The sequence below is a fragment of the Panthera onca genome (genome assembly GCF_046562875.1).
Source record: "Panthera onca isolate mPanOnc1 chromosome E1 unlocalized genomic scaffold, mPanOnc1 haplotype 2 h2.Chr16_ul_2, whole genome shotgun sequence".
NCBI lineage: Eukaryota > Metazoa > Chordata > Mammalia > Carnivora > Felidae > Panthera > Panthera onca.
In genome coordinates this window covers 1,279,202-1,294,086 of record NW_027675816.1, presented here as the reverse complement: position 1 = coordinate 1,294,086, position 14,885 = coordinate 1,279,202, and the positions used below count along the sequence as shown (strand labels likewise).

General features: G+C 38.4%; 1 protein-coding gene across 2 annotated transcripts in view; it reads right to left on the bottom strand.

The window, feature by feature from the left end:
* The window catches only part of LOC144614256 (EF-hand calcium-binding domain-containing protein 13-like), a 40,231-nt gene extending 27,443 nt beyond the window's left edge, over nucleotides 1-12,788 (bottom strand). For both annotated transcript variants that reach the window (XM_078436995.1, XM_078436996.1), the window contains exons 1-2: nucleotides 12,682-12,788; nucleotides 8,194-8,354 (exon numbers count right to left, since the gene is read on the bottom strand). In XM_078436995.1, the coding sequence (XP_078293121.1) occupies nucleotides 8,194-8,354; nucleotides 12,682-12,711 (191 nt within the window). In that variant the 5' untranslated portion in view covers nucleotides 12,712-12,788. The remainder of the gene's footprint in view (nucleotides 1-8,193; nucleotides 8,355-12,681) is intronic.
* Nucleotides 12,789-14,885: the final 2,097 nt, after the last annotated feature.

Below are 14,885 nucleotides of genomic sequence, written 5' to 3'. Positions count from 1 at the left end.
AGTTTGTTGATTGATGTGTCTTTTAGATCTCTTTTTTTATCTATAGGCTCTTTTTCCAAGTCTTTTATCATCCTCATTATCACTATTGCCAGGCAATTTGTACTATAGATTTTCCAGTCTGGATTTTGCTAATTATATCACCATGGTTGTAGAATTTTAAAGACTTGATCAGATTAACTTCAACAGATTAAGTGTTGAACCACTAAACTGTACACCTAAAACTAGTACTATACTATATGTTAACTGGAATTCAAATTAAAACTTAAAAAAGATAGCCAGGTGATTTTAACGTGTAGATAAATTTGATAGTCACTATGCAAACCACAGGCTTGTTCCTATTCAGAACTCCCATCAATTGGTCTATAACTCAGTATTTTATAAGAAATACCTTATTCTTCCTTATAAAGGAACTAAAAGCAAAACTAAAAGCTCTTTAGCAGAAGTGGCTCCTTTTTAGAGTAACCTGCTATACAAGGGCTACTTAAGTAATACAAAGGACAATGATAGGATTGAATCTATAACATCTTCAGATGAATTTGGCCCCAAGCAAAATTGTGATGTAGAGGTAATTTTTATCATGCACCTACCTCACTGCCCTTCCTTAGCAGGTACCTTGCCCTTTTGACTCTCTATCCCTTTAAATCTAATCCCATGAATTCCTGCCCTGAGAGTGCCATTACCTTGCTCTTAGCCCCCCTGAATCTGCCCTATTATTAGTCTCCTCTGCAGTCCTCCACTCACAAAGGGAATGACTTTAACTCTTTTGATTACGACCCAGAGTATAAAATACATTTCTATTGAGATGTAGTACACATATACAAAGAGAGAGAACTGAAGTAATTTCACAAAATAATACTTGTTATGTGAAAAACACTCTAGTGTCTTCAATATTATTCAAATTTCTTTTTAAACAAAATACCAGTTAGTGACCTCCTAAGTTGATTTTATAACACACAAGTGAGTCATAATCTAGAATCTACTGCTACTTTATATCACCCATCCTCTCCCCATATATCTCCATTGAGATCTTCATATTTCTGGAATAATTATGATTTCCACATTACTACATGATTTTTCAAATCCTTTATTATTTTTCTAAAGTATAAGTGTGTTTATGTTATGAGCTGCCTCAAACATTTTACAGAATTGGGATGACTTACTATAAATAATGAATAAGTGAAAACATTTGTTCTGTATCCTATTCTCCTAGGGCATTGTGTCTCCCAGGTAACCTAGTTTATACAGTGCTAATGAAAGAATGTAAAGGAACACTTCCACCATCTCCCATTCCTTCCTAGGTGACAAGTTTTATTGCGATGTTCTAGAAATAATTATTTTGCCTTTTGTCACTGAACATAAAGGAATAGTGGGATTCTCCATGAGATTATCACCAGATTTGTCAGCAGGAACCTTGCAGGCCAGAAGGCAGTGGTATGGTATATTTAAAATCCTGGGGGCAAAAAAAACCAAAAACAAAAACTTGCCAACCAAGAGTACTCTACCCCCCAAAGCTGTCCTACAGAACCGAAAGACAGATAGTTTCCCAGACGACAAAAAAAAAAAAAAAGGCTAAAGGAGTTCATCACACTAGATAGACTGACCTTATAAGAAATGTTAAAGTGGGGGTGCCGAGGTGGCTCAGTCGGTTGAACGTCCACCTTCAGCTCAGGTCACGATCGCATAGCTCGTGAGTTCGAGCCCCATGTCAGGTTCTGTGCTCAAAGCTCAGAGCCTGGAGCCTGCTTCAGATTCTGTGTCTCCCTCTCTCTCTGCCCTTCCCTTGCTCACACTGTCTCTCTCTCTCTCTCTCAAAAATAATAAATAAACATTAAAAAAGAAAAAAGAAATGTTAAAGGGAGTTCTTCAAGCTAAAATGAAAGGATGCTAATTAGTAACATGAAAACAAATGAAAGTGTAAATCTCACTGGTAGAGGTAAACATATAGTTAAATTCAGAATACTGAAATCTTGTAATGGTGGAAGGTAAATCACATATAACTCTCACATAAAGGTTAAAAGATAAATGTATTAAAAACAACAATAATCTGTTAATGGATACACAAATATAAAAAGATGTAAGTGGTGACATCAAAAACAAAATGAGAGTGAGGTGTTAAAATGCTGAACTTTTGTATACATTTGAAGTTAAGTTGTTACCAGTTTAAAATAGGCTTATAAGATGTTTTAAATTTTTTTTTTTAACGTTTATTTATTTTTGAGACAGAGAGAGACAGAGCATGAATGTGAGTGTCAGAGAGAGGGAGACACAGAATCTGAAACAGGCTCCAGGCTCTGAGCTGTCAGCACAGAGCCCGACGCGGGGCTCAAACTCACGGACCGCGAGATCATGACCTGAGCCGAAGTCGGACGCTTAACCGACTGAGCCACCCAGGCGCCCCAATGTTTTATATAAGCCTTATGGTAACCACAAAGCAGAAACCTACAGTAAATATACAAAAGATAAAAAGAAAGGAATCAAAGTATATCACTAGAAGGGCACCTGGCTGGCTCAGTCAGTGGAACATGTGATTCTTGATCTCGAGGTTGTAAGTTTGAGCCCCACATTGGTTGTAAAGATTACTTAAAAGTTAAAAAATATAATTTTAAGTATATCACTAGAGAAAATCATCAAATCACAAAGGGAGAGAGTAAGAGGAAGAAAGGAACAAAGAAAACAAGCAACCAAGCCAGAAAACAAGCAACAAAATGGCAACAGTAAGTCCATACCTATCAATAATCACCTTCAATGTAAATGGACTAAATTCTCCAATCAAAAGACAGAGTGGCTGAATAGATTAAAAGAAAAAAAAAAAAAGACCCAAATATCTGCTGCCTCCTAGAGACTCCCTGTAGCTTTAAGGACACTTATAGACTGAAAGTGAAGGGATGGAAAAAGATATTCCATGAAAATGGAAACCAAAAGAGGGCAAATCTAGCTATAGTCATATTAGACAAAATAAATTTCAATAAATATTTTTTGTTTTTTGCTTTTTTAATTTTTTTAATGTTTGTTTATTTTTGAGAGAAAGAGACACACAGAGAGTGAGCGGGGGAGGGGCAGAGACAGAGGGAGACACTGAATCCAAAGCAGGCTCCAGGCTCTGAGCTGTCAGCACAGAGAGCAACACGGGGCTCAAACCCATGAACCATGGGATCATGGCCTGAGCGAACGTCAGTCACTTAACCAACTGAGCCACCCAGGCACCCCTCAATACGTGTTTTTTTTTTAATGTTTATTTTTGAGAGAGAGAGACAGAGCATGATTGAGGGAGGGGCAGAGAGAGAGAGGGAGACACAGAATCTGAATCTGAGCTGTCAGCACAGAACCCCATGTGGAGCTCCAATTCACGAACCGTGAGAGCATGAACTGAGCTGAAGTTGGACGCTTAACTGACTGAGCCACCCAGGTGCTCCCATCAATGGATGTTGTTTTTTTTTTAATGTTTATTTATTTTTGAGAGAGACAGAGACAGAATGCAAGTGGGTTAGGGGCAGAAAGACAGGGAGACACAGAACCCGAAGCAGACTCCAGGCTCTGAGCTGTCAGTACAGAGCCTGATGTGGGGCTCAAACCCACGAGCTGTGAGATCATGACCTGAGCCAAAGTCGGACGCTCAACCGACTGAGCCACTCATGTGTCCCTCAATGTATGTTTTTAAGCCAAAAATTACAACAAGAGACAAACAAGAATCATTACATAATGATAAAGGGGTGAATTAATCAAGAGGATATAGCAATTGCAGTGTTTATGTATCCAATATTAGAGCATCTAAACATACAAAACAAATACTAACAGATCTGAAGGGAGAAATAGACAGCAATGCAGCAATAGTAAGGGACACTTAAATACCCCCACTTTCAACAGTAGATAGACTAACTAGAGAAAAATGAAGGAGAACATTGAACTTCAACTATACTGGAAACCAAATGGACCTAACAGACATATAGAGAGCATTCTATCCAACAGCAGCAGCATATACATTCTCCTCAAGCACACATGCAACATTCTCCAGGATAGATAATTTGTTAGGCCACCAAACAAGTCTTTAAAATCTTAAGAAGACTGAAATCATATCAAACATCTTCTGTGACCACAAAGGTATAAAACAAGAAATCAATTACAAGAAAAAAAATGAAAAAAATGACATATGTAGCGATTAAACAATATGTTCCTGAACAACCAATTGGTCAAAGAGAAAATCAAAAGGGAAATAAAAAATACCTGGAGACAAAGTAAATGAAAACACAGTATACCAAAACTTATTGGATGCAGCAAAAGCTGTTCTAAGAAAAATGTTTATAGAGATAAACACCTACATAAAGAAAAAAGAGGGGCACCTGGGTGGCTCAGTTGGTTGAGAGTCCGATCGGCTCAGGTCATGATCTCACATGACAGCTGATAGCACAGAGCCTGGAGCCTGCTTTGGATTCTGTGTCTCCCTCTCTCTCTGCCCCTCCCCCACTCACACTCTGTCTCTGTGTCTCAAAAATGGATAAACGTTAAAAAATAAAACTTAAAAAAAAGAAAAAAGAAAGATCTCGAATAAACAACTTAATTTTATACCTCAAGGAACTGGAAGGGAAAAAGGAACTAAGCCCAAAGTTAATAGAAGGAAGGAAATAACAAAGCTCAGAAATATAGACTAAAAAGACAATAGAAAAGATAAAAGAAGCTAAGAGTTTGTCTTTTGAAAAAATAATCAAAATTGACAAATCTTACTAGACTAAGAAAAAAAGAAAAGTCTCAAATAAAATCAGAAATAAAGAGGAGACATTCAACTGATAACAGAAATACTAAAGCTCATAAGAAATTACTATGAACAATTATATGCCAACAAATTAGATAACCTAAAAGAAATTTATAAATTTCTAGAAACATACAAGACTGAATCATGAAGACATAGAAAATGTGAACAGACCAATTATTAGTAAGGAGATTGAATCAGTAATCAAAGACCTCCCAACAAAGTCCAAGATGGCTTCACTGGTGATTTCTACTAAACATTTAAGAATTAACACCAATCCTTCTCAAACTCTTCCCAAAAACTGAAGAGGAGGGAACACTTCCAAACTTGTTTTATGAGGCCAACACTACGGGTAACAAAACCAGACAAGGACACTACAAGAAAAGAAATCTGCCGTCCAATATCCCTGATAAACATAGATGCAAAAATTCTCAACGCAATATTTCAATAGTACATTATATTAGTACAATATTATTACAATACAATATTAATACTAATTAGTACAATACAATACTAATATTGTACAGTATTAGTACAATATACTAATATTTCAATTGTACATTAAGAGGATCATAGACCATGATCTAGTGGGATTTACTTCTGGAATTCAAGGATGGTTCAACATAGGCAAAAAGGTAAATGTGATACCCCACAATATAGGGAAAAACCCATTCTTCTTCTGTGTTTCTCCTTTACTCCTCCATGACTACCACACTCACAACACTTCTGACACCAGATGTGTGAGGTATTCTTCCCCACCACCAAGCAATTCTCTGCCACACCAACTGGGTGTGGCACCAACTGGGTCCTACAATTTACCTCAATTCTAACACTATCTACCTGGATATACTGTCAGATTCCACAGGTTAAGGGATCAGTCCCACAAGACTGCTCCCACCCCACTTGTGCCAATCACAACTCCAGATTGTGACCTGTGCTTCGGACTCATCACCTATAAATGAGAGGCTCCCAAAAGACCCTCCTTGGATTTGATTAATTTGCTAGAAGAGCTCACAGAACTTAGAAAAATAGTTACATATGTTTACCAGTTTATTTTTTAAAATATGATAAAAGATACAGGTGAATAGCCAGATGAAGGGACACATAGGGCAATGTCTGGCAGGATCTTAGCACAGGAGCTTCTGTCCCCAAGGATTTGGGAGGACATCAGCCTCCTGGTATGTGGATGTGTTTACCAACCTGGAAGATCTCTGAATAGGCCTATACTATTGAGATTTTTATGGAGGCTTATTCATGTAGGTAGGATCAATTATTAATTCCATTTCCAGTCCCCTTCCCCTCTCTGGAGAACTTCTAGGTTGGTGAACACATCCACAGACTAGGAGGGTGACACATCCCAACCCCATGGGGACAGAAGCTCCTGTGCTTGGGACCCTCCCAAACCTCACCCAATGAATATCTTCATGTGACTATTCTTCTGTATACTCAGTCATGTCCTTTAATAAACTGCTGAACATAAATGTGTCCCTGAGTTCTGTGAGATGCTCTAGCAATTAATTAAACCTGAGTAGGGGTCATGGGAACCTCTGATTTGTACCCAAGTCAAACAGATTACAAAATCAATAGACAAAAATCAGTTGTATTTCTATACACTAACAAGAAACTATCAGAAAGATAAATTAAGAAAACAATCCCATTTACAATAGCATCAAAAAACAAAATACTTAGAAACAGATTTAACCAAGGAGGTGAAAGATGAGTACACTGAAAACCATAAAACATTAATGAAAAACACTGAAGAAGACACAAATAAACGGCAGGATGTTTTGTGTTTGTGGACTGGAAGAATTAATATTTTTAAAATGTCTTATACTACCCAAAGTGATTTATATATTAAATGCAATTCCTGTCCAAATTCCACTGGCATTTTTTGCACAGAAGTAGAATAAATAATCCTAAAATTTGTATAGAATCACAAGAGACCTCAAAGAGCTAAAGCAATTTTGAAAAGGAAATAGTAACACTTGTAGAACATAGTAAGCTCTTCGACATTGGACAATAATGTTTTGGATTTGACACAAAAAGCAAAGGCAACAAAAGCAAAATTAACAAGCGGGACTACATCAAACTAAAAAGTTTCTGGACAGCAAAGGAAACCATCAGCAAAATGAAAAGGGAATCTATAGAATGGGAGAAAATATTTGCAAACCATATATCTGATGAGTCAATATTCAAATATACAAGGAATTCATACAACTCAATAACATAAATAATCCAATTTTAAAAGGACTTGAATAGACATTTTTCCAAAAAAAGACATACAAATGGCCGACAGGTACATGAAATGGCTCACAATCGCTCATCATCAGGGAAATGCAAATCAAAACCATAATGACGTATCATCTCATACCTGCTAGAATAGCTGTTTTCAAGGAGGCAAGAAACGAGTATTGGCAAGAATGTGGAGGAAAGGAAACACTTGTGCACTGCTGGTGGGAATGTAAATTGGTGCAGCCACTATGGAAAACAATGTGGAGTTTCCTCAAAAAATTAAAAATATAACTACAATATGATCCTGCAATTCCATTTCTGGCTATATATCTGAAGGCAATGAAAACACTCTCAAAGAGATATCTGCACTCCTATATTCATCACAGCATTATTCACAACAGCCAAGGTATGGAAACAATATAAATGTCAATCAACAGATAAATGGCTAAAGATGTGTCATCACACACACACACACACACACACACACACACACACACACACACACAGGAATACTACCCAGCCATGCAACATGGATGGACCTTGAGGGCATCATGTGAAGTAAAACAGGTCAGACATAGAAAGGCAAATACTGGACGATCTTATATATATGTGGACTCTAAAAAAGCCAAATTCATAGAAACAGAGAGTAGAAGGGTGGTTTCCAGGGATGGAGGTGGGGGAAATAAGAAAAGGGAGAGGCTGGTAAAAGGGTAGAAACTTTCAGTTAAAAGATAAATAAGGTCTGTGGGCCTAATGTATAACATGGCTATAGTTGATAACACTATATTGCACAATGGAAATTTGCTAAGAGAGTAGAACCTAAGTGTTCTCACCAACATAGTAAGTAAATAAGGTAAACATGTGAAATGAGTAAAAGGTGGTAATCATTTCACAATGTAAACATATATTAAATCTTCACATTGTAGACTTAAATACATTATTTTGTCAAAAAAGACAAACTTGCAGGCATATGGATAATTGCTCTGCTGTAACTAGAAGCCCATGGTGGCTTATAGGCTTCCACATAGCTGTGAGAGAAATGAGAAAAAAAATGAAAAGAATGGCTACCTAGGAGTTAAAACTATACCAAAAGAAAGGCCACAAATATGCATGATCCTCCACACTTAGTACCTTATGAGAACACAGGAGCTACATTTTTGGTTCTCTCAAGCTTGCAGCAGTATAATTCCATTAAGTGAGTTCAGAGTTTAACTTACCTTTTTTTGTGCTCTAGCCTCAAACCCCTAATTTCATGTGAAATTGTCTTCTGTGTCATTTGAGAAAACTTGATGTCTTTCTTGTTGTCAATATGTCTCGATGGCAAGTTGGTTGCAAGAGAATTACAGCCTTCATCTGATAAATCGCTATTTTCTTCTGCCTGGGGAGTAACCAAGAGCCACAGTCAACCATGTTCTCTTTGCACAGGCAAGTTCAGTATGACCTTCTGGGTCAAATAATTCATTGTAGATAAATATTTTCTCTAAAGTGATGCTACCAGACAGAATTTTGTTGAAAAGGATTTAATTATCAGTGCATTAGTTCACATTAGGTACATGTTCTAAATGTCACCAACTATCCTTAGTGCATTATGTAGCTATAAAATGCCCAGCATTCGTGAACATAGCTAACGGTTGTGGAATCTAGTTCTTAAGGCATCTTTAAACTTACTTCATTAAATTAAAAACTCTTCTCCATGAACATAAGGGAAGGGAAGTGAAAATAATATAAAAACAGGGAGGGGGACGAAACATAAGAGACTCTTAAATATGGAGAACAAACAGAGGGTTACTGGAGGGGTTGTGGGAGGGGAGATGGGTTAAATGGGTAAGGGGCATTAAGGAGTCTCCTCCTGAAATCACTATTGCACTATATGCTAACTAACTTGGATGCAAATTAAAAATATATAAAGTAAAATTTAAAAAAATAATTAAAAAGAAATAAAAACTCTTCTCTACATCCACTATCAAGAGGATGAGAAGACAAGCCACAGACTGAGAGTAAATACTTAGAAAAGACATATCTGATAATGGGCTTTACTCAAAGTACTGTTATTCTGTATATTCAAAAATATATACAAAGAACTCTTAACAATAAGAAAAAGCACAACCCAACTTAAAAATGGGCAAAAGATCTTAACAAAGAAGACGTGCAGATGGCAAACAAGCAAATGAAAAGATCATTTGCTCAACATCATGTCAATAGGAAAGTGCAAATTAAAACATCAAGATACCACTACACATCTGTTAAAATGGCCAAATCCAAAATACTGACAAAACCAAATGCTGGCAAGGATGTGGAGCAAGAGGAACTCTTATTCATTGCTGGTGGGAATGCAAAATGGCACAACCACTTTGAAAGACAGTACTAAACATACTTATACCATATTTTGCAGCAATTACACCTTACTGGTATTTACCAAAGGAGTAGAAAACATATACCCACACAAAAACCTGCACACAGACGTTTAAAACAGCTTTATTCAGAATTGCCAGAACTTGGGGAAAAAAACAGTGCCCTTCAGCAGATGAATGGCAGTAGACTCAGTACATGAACTGTGGTACATCTAGAAAATGGAATACTATCTGGCACTAAAAAGAAAGGAACTATCAAGCCATGAAAAGACATGGAGGAAACTTAAATACATATTGCTAAGTAAAATAAGCCCATCTGCAAAGGCTACATACTATATGATTCCAACTATATGACATTCTGAATAGGTTAAACTATGAAGACTACAGAGACCAGCGGTAGTCAGTGGAGGAGGGAGAAAATGAATAAGCAGAGCACAGAAGATACGTAGGGCAGTGAAACTATTCTATATACTATAATAATGGCTACATGTCACTATACATTTGTCCAAACTCACAGAGTGCACAATACTGAATCAACCCCAATGTAAAGTATGGACTTTGGGTGATAAAGATATGTCCGTGTAGGTTTATTGATTGTAACAAATGTACCACGGTGGTGTACGATGTTGATAGCGGAGGAGGCTGCACATGTATAGAGGCAGGGAGTATATGGGAACTCCCCACTCAACTTTGCTGTGAATCTAAAACTGCTCTAAAAAATAAAAGTCTATCGAGAAAAAAAATAAAGCAGCTATATTTCTTCTAAACAGACACCTCCCCCTCCAAAAAAGAACTAGGGCCTACGAGCAATGAACATGTTTAGAAAAAGAGGAATGAAGTGAGAAATATACTCTTTTGAAATGCGGCTGTTTGCAGGTCATCTGGGTAGCTCAGTGGGTTAAGCATCCAGCTCTTGGTTTCAGCTTAGGACATGATCTCACAGTTCATGAGTTCGAGCCCTGCATCGGGCTCTTTGCTGACAGTGCAGAGCCTGCTTGGGATTCTCTCTCTCCTTCTCTCTCTCTGCCCCTCCACTGTTCATCCTCACTTTCTCTCTCTCTCTCTCTCAAAAATAAAGAAACTTAAAAAAAAAAAAAAAAACATGGCTGCTTGCTTAAAACAACTGGACTGCATCTAGCTGATCAAAGGTATATTAGTTTTTAACCCCTGAACAAATTACAAAGGCCATGTATAAAGCAGATCACTAAGGGAGTTTAGAGAATCTCTATTTCTACACAAAATGTAAATTAAGGGAACTATTTCAGTGACTTTTAGGGTCTGCATACATTCATCTTACAACAGAGGCACACCTTTAACAACCTGCTTCAAAAAGGCAATCTGATTTGCTGCCCTAATATTTATTAGGAATGATGAAAAGTTTCCTAGAGATGTTGAGAAAAATGACTCAAAACAGAAACCAGGAAAATAAAAGGAGGAAGATCTAAAAAGACAGAGAGGCACAAAAACCTGTTATCAAAGACCAGATGAACAGAAGCAGTCAAATAGTGAACAGAAACTTTGATGATACAGAAAAGGAAGAAAATAATCTCTGAAATTCTGTGGTTAAAGGTGAACTGTCTGTGAAGTATAAACTACACAGTCTAAGGAAGACAAACTGGTATGATATATTAATGCTGTTAATTATTTTAACTTTTAAGAATCAGCTCTTCCAAATCAGCTCATGAGGATACAATCAACTAAGTATTAGGTATAAAAAAGTGGAACAGGTTAATAGACATATCACACTTCTTGGTACTTAGCAAGAAGCCTTGAAATTTTTTTTTTTTTTTTTTTTTTTTTGCAGGGGTGGGGGGGCGCCTGAGTGGCTCGGTTGGTTAAACATCTGACTTTTGTTTTTAATTTTTTTAATGTTTATTTATTTTTGAGAGAAAAAGAGACACAGATGAGTGGGAGAGAGGCAGAGAGAGAGGAAGACACAGAATCCAAAGCAGGCTCCAGGCTCTGAGCTGTCAGCACATAGCCCGTCGTGGGGCTTGAACCCAAGAACCATGAGATCATGATCTGAACCAAAGATGGATGCTTAACCGACTGAGCTGCCCAGGTGCCCCTAACTTTTGATTTCAGCTCAGGTCATGATCTCACAGTTTGTGAGATCCAGCCTCACACCACGCTGTCTGCTGACAGCACAGAGCCTGCTTGGGATCCTCTCTCTACTTCTCTCTGCCCCTCTCCCACTCATGTTCTCTCTAGTGCACATGTGCTCTCTCTCAAAATAAATCAATAAACGTTAAAAAAATTTTTTTTTAATTTCTTTCGGATTACAGTATAGGTACATGTCATATGGTAGCACCAGATCCATTGAAAGCATATATTTAAAAGGTTAAGACTCTCAGTTGACAATGTTGAATTTTTCCTGAGCCTTGTGCTCCTGGAAAACAGTGAAGATTAAAGGAATCCCTTCACCCTTTTGTGTTCTGAAAAATGGCTTGCTGCAAGGAATCACCCTTTTCCCCCATAAGCTTTAGATAAAACTCACAGATGCCACCCTTGTTTACCTATGTCAAGGCCAAATATCTTCAAAATTCCTTTTCTTTGCTCTACGAAATGATTTGCTAAACTGTTTTAACCCCACTGATTAATTAGAACAAAAGGATTATTAGCCAAAATGTGGTTAAGCTTTCCTCCTTCCTCCAGGCCCCTAAAATATTCTCTGATCTGTTTATCTCATCATGCCACTCTTTCATCCCACTTCCCCCAATCCAGTTCCTAGCCTTGTTGACTCCTCTCCATGAAAGAAAAGCCATTTTTGCCTAGCCCTTGAGCTCCTTGAAGATCTTATGGTCACAGCCTTCCCTCTCCTATTTCAATAAATAGTCCCTTTCCTCCCTTGGAATAATCCTTTCGAATAAAGTCTCTCCTTACTAAGTCCGGGTTTGTTTTTTGTTTGACACAATACTGGCCAATGGATAAGAACATCTCCTGAATCACAGGGGAGAAGGCTAGAGACACTTGGTATCTTTTAGATTACCTTCTGGTTAGACTCCCACATCATTAATTATGTTACCTACAACCATTTATGTAGGTTTAAATCCTTTATTCTCCTAAAAAATTATCCCAGTCCCCTACCCCGCAAAATACTCTCAACATACACCACAGACCTCTTGATATTGCTGGGATGAAAGTTCATTATATGCCCACTAAAAGAACTCAAAACTCACCTTAGTTATTAAAAGATCCTATAATTATATTGCTCTATGAATCTGCTTACTGATTATGGGTGTGAGATAAATATAAACTAATTTTTTAATGTAAACTATTTTTAAAGAAGAAGAAGAAGAAGAAGAAGCAGCAGCAGCAGCAGCAGCCTTTAGAAACTATTTTTGAAAAAAATACCTGGCAGAATAAAGGTACTTTACTTTCCATTTTTCAGTTTAGAGATAAATTCGGCCCTTGAGGACTCAAAGGTCTTGATGAACAAGTATGAATGAGCACAAAAGGATTTCCTGCCAAAAAAAAAAAAAAAAAGATAAGAAAAAAATCATATGCCTGCTTAAGAGACTTAATTACATTTACCTACCTGGTTATCCCTGTAATGTAACACAGTATAATACCAAATAGATATTCCCCAAGCCATATATGTGTACAAAAACTAGAAAAAGCAGTTAGTAGATTGTAATTCGCAGGAGATCACACTGTACCTTAATTTTACCTTTTGTGGTATAAGAAGTAGAGAAATCCAAAACAAATGACATAAAAGGCAGAGAAATCCAGTTATATTTATTTATTCAAATAAACCCAGAGAAACAGAACTACTAACATAGCAGCAATTCCCAATGTTATTTAATGCTTACTATATACTAGACATTATGATGAACACTTTAACATAAATTATTTCATTTATTCCTTACAGATATTTTTTTAAGGAATTATCATTATCTTTATTTTACAGATGAGGAAAATAAAGACTCAGATCAAGTTGTCCAAGATTATACCGCCAACAAATAGCGGAGTCAGAATTTGAAGTCAGACAGCCTAACTCAAGAGCCATGGTCTTCAGCACCCTATAACATCGCCTCTCAAAAAAATACTATTGTAAACAAAAGATGCCTTAGCCTGTTTTAAATCAAAGATTTCCACATCACATACCAACCAATTTTCAAAATTCCTTGCATTTTCACAGGTTTTTTTTACTTATATCTGAGTTACAGTGGATGTGCTATTTATTACATTGCTAGTTATATTACATTGTTACAATTTTCAGGGTCATTTGCATACCATGAAGTTTTACTGCAAGTATTAATATTCTTAACAGAGATAGTACTTTAAAATCACTTACTTCTGAAATGTTATACTAATTACTGCTGAATGTGGTATGTCCAACATTCCTGGAATTCAAACCATGTTAAAAATCAAATGAAACCTTGTGACAAATAGCCATCTCAGAAGACATTAGGTGGCTATGCAGATTTCCCCAGCAACCCACTCGATGTAACCTCTTCGAGGTCTTCTCTCATGAGCTCAATCTTTACTTAGCAACTATTTGGTATAGTATGGTCTCCACCATTGTTACTGTCTTCACTATTCAACTGGCATTAATCATTTGCCTTGTATTTTTATTTGCCACATATACATCTCCTATATCAACTATAACTTATATTTCATGGATGGACTGAAAGAATGGATTGGTATCTTATCATTCTTTGAATTATTTCTCACAATAACAAGCACAATGCTATATGTATAAAACAAAGGAAGGAGAGAGGTTCCGGAAGATGGCGGCGTAGGAGGACGCGGGGCTCACAGCGCGTCCTGCCGATCACTTAGATTCCACCTACACCTGCCTAAAGAACCCAGAAAACCGCCAGAGGATTAGCAGAAGGGAGTCTCCGGAGTCAAGCGCAGACTAGAGGCCCACGGAAGAGGGTAGGAAGGGCGGCGAGGCGGTGCGCGCTCCACGGACTGGCGGGAGGGAGCCGGGGCGGAGGGGCGGCTCGCCGGCCAAGCGGAGCCCCCGAGTCTGGCTGGCAAAAGCGGAGGGGCCGGACGGACTGTGTTCCCACAGCAAGCGCGACTTAGCGTCTGGGAGGTCAGAAGTTAACAGCTCTGCTCGGAAAGCGGGAAGGCTGGAGGACAAAGGGAGGGAGAGCTGCTGAGCCCCCGGACGGCAGAGCTCAGCTTGGCGGGGAACAAAGGCGCCAGCGCCATCTCCCCCGCCCATCCCCCAGCCAAAATCCCAAAGGGAACCAGTTCCTGCCAGGGAACTTGCTCGCTCCGCGCAAACACCCAACTCTGTGCTTCTGCGGAGCCAAACCTCCGGCAGCGGATCTGACTCCCTCCCGCTGCCACAGGGCTCCTCCTGAAGTGGATCACCTAAGGAGAAGCGAGCTAAGCCTGCCCCTCCAGCCCCCGTGCACCTTGCCTACCCACTCCAGCTAATACGCCAGATCCCCAGCAACACAAGCCTGGCAGTGTGCAAGTAGCCCAGACGGGACACGCCACCCCACAGTGAATCCCGCCCCTAGGAGAGGGGAAGAGAAGGCACACACCAGTCTGACTGTGGCCCCAGCAGTGGGCTGGGGGCAGACATCGGGTCGGAC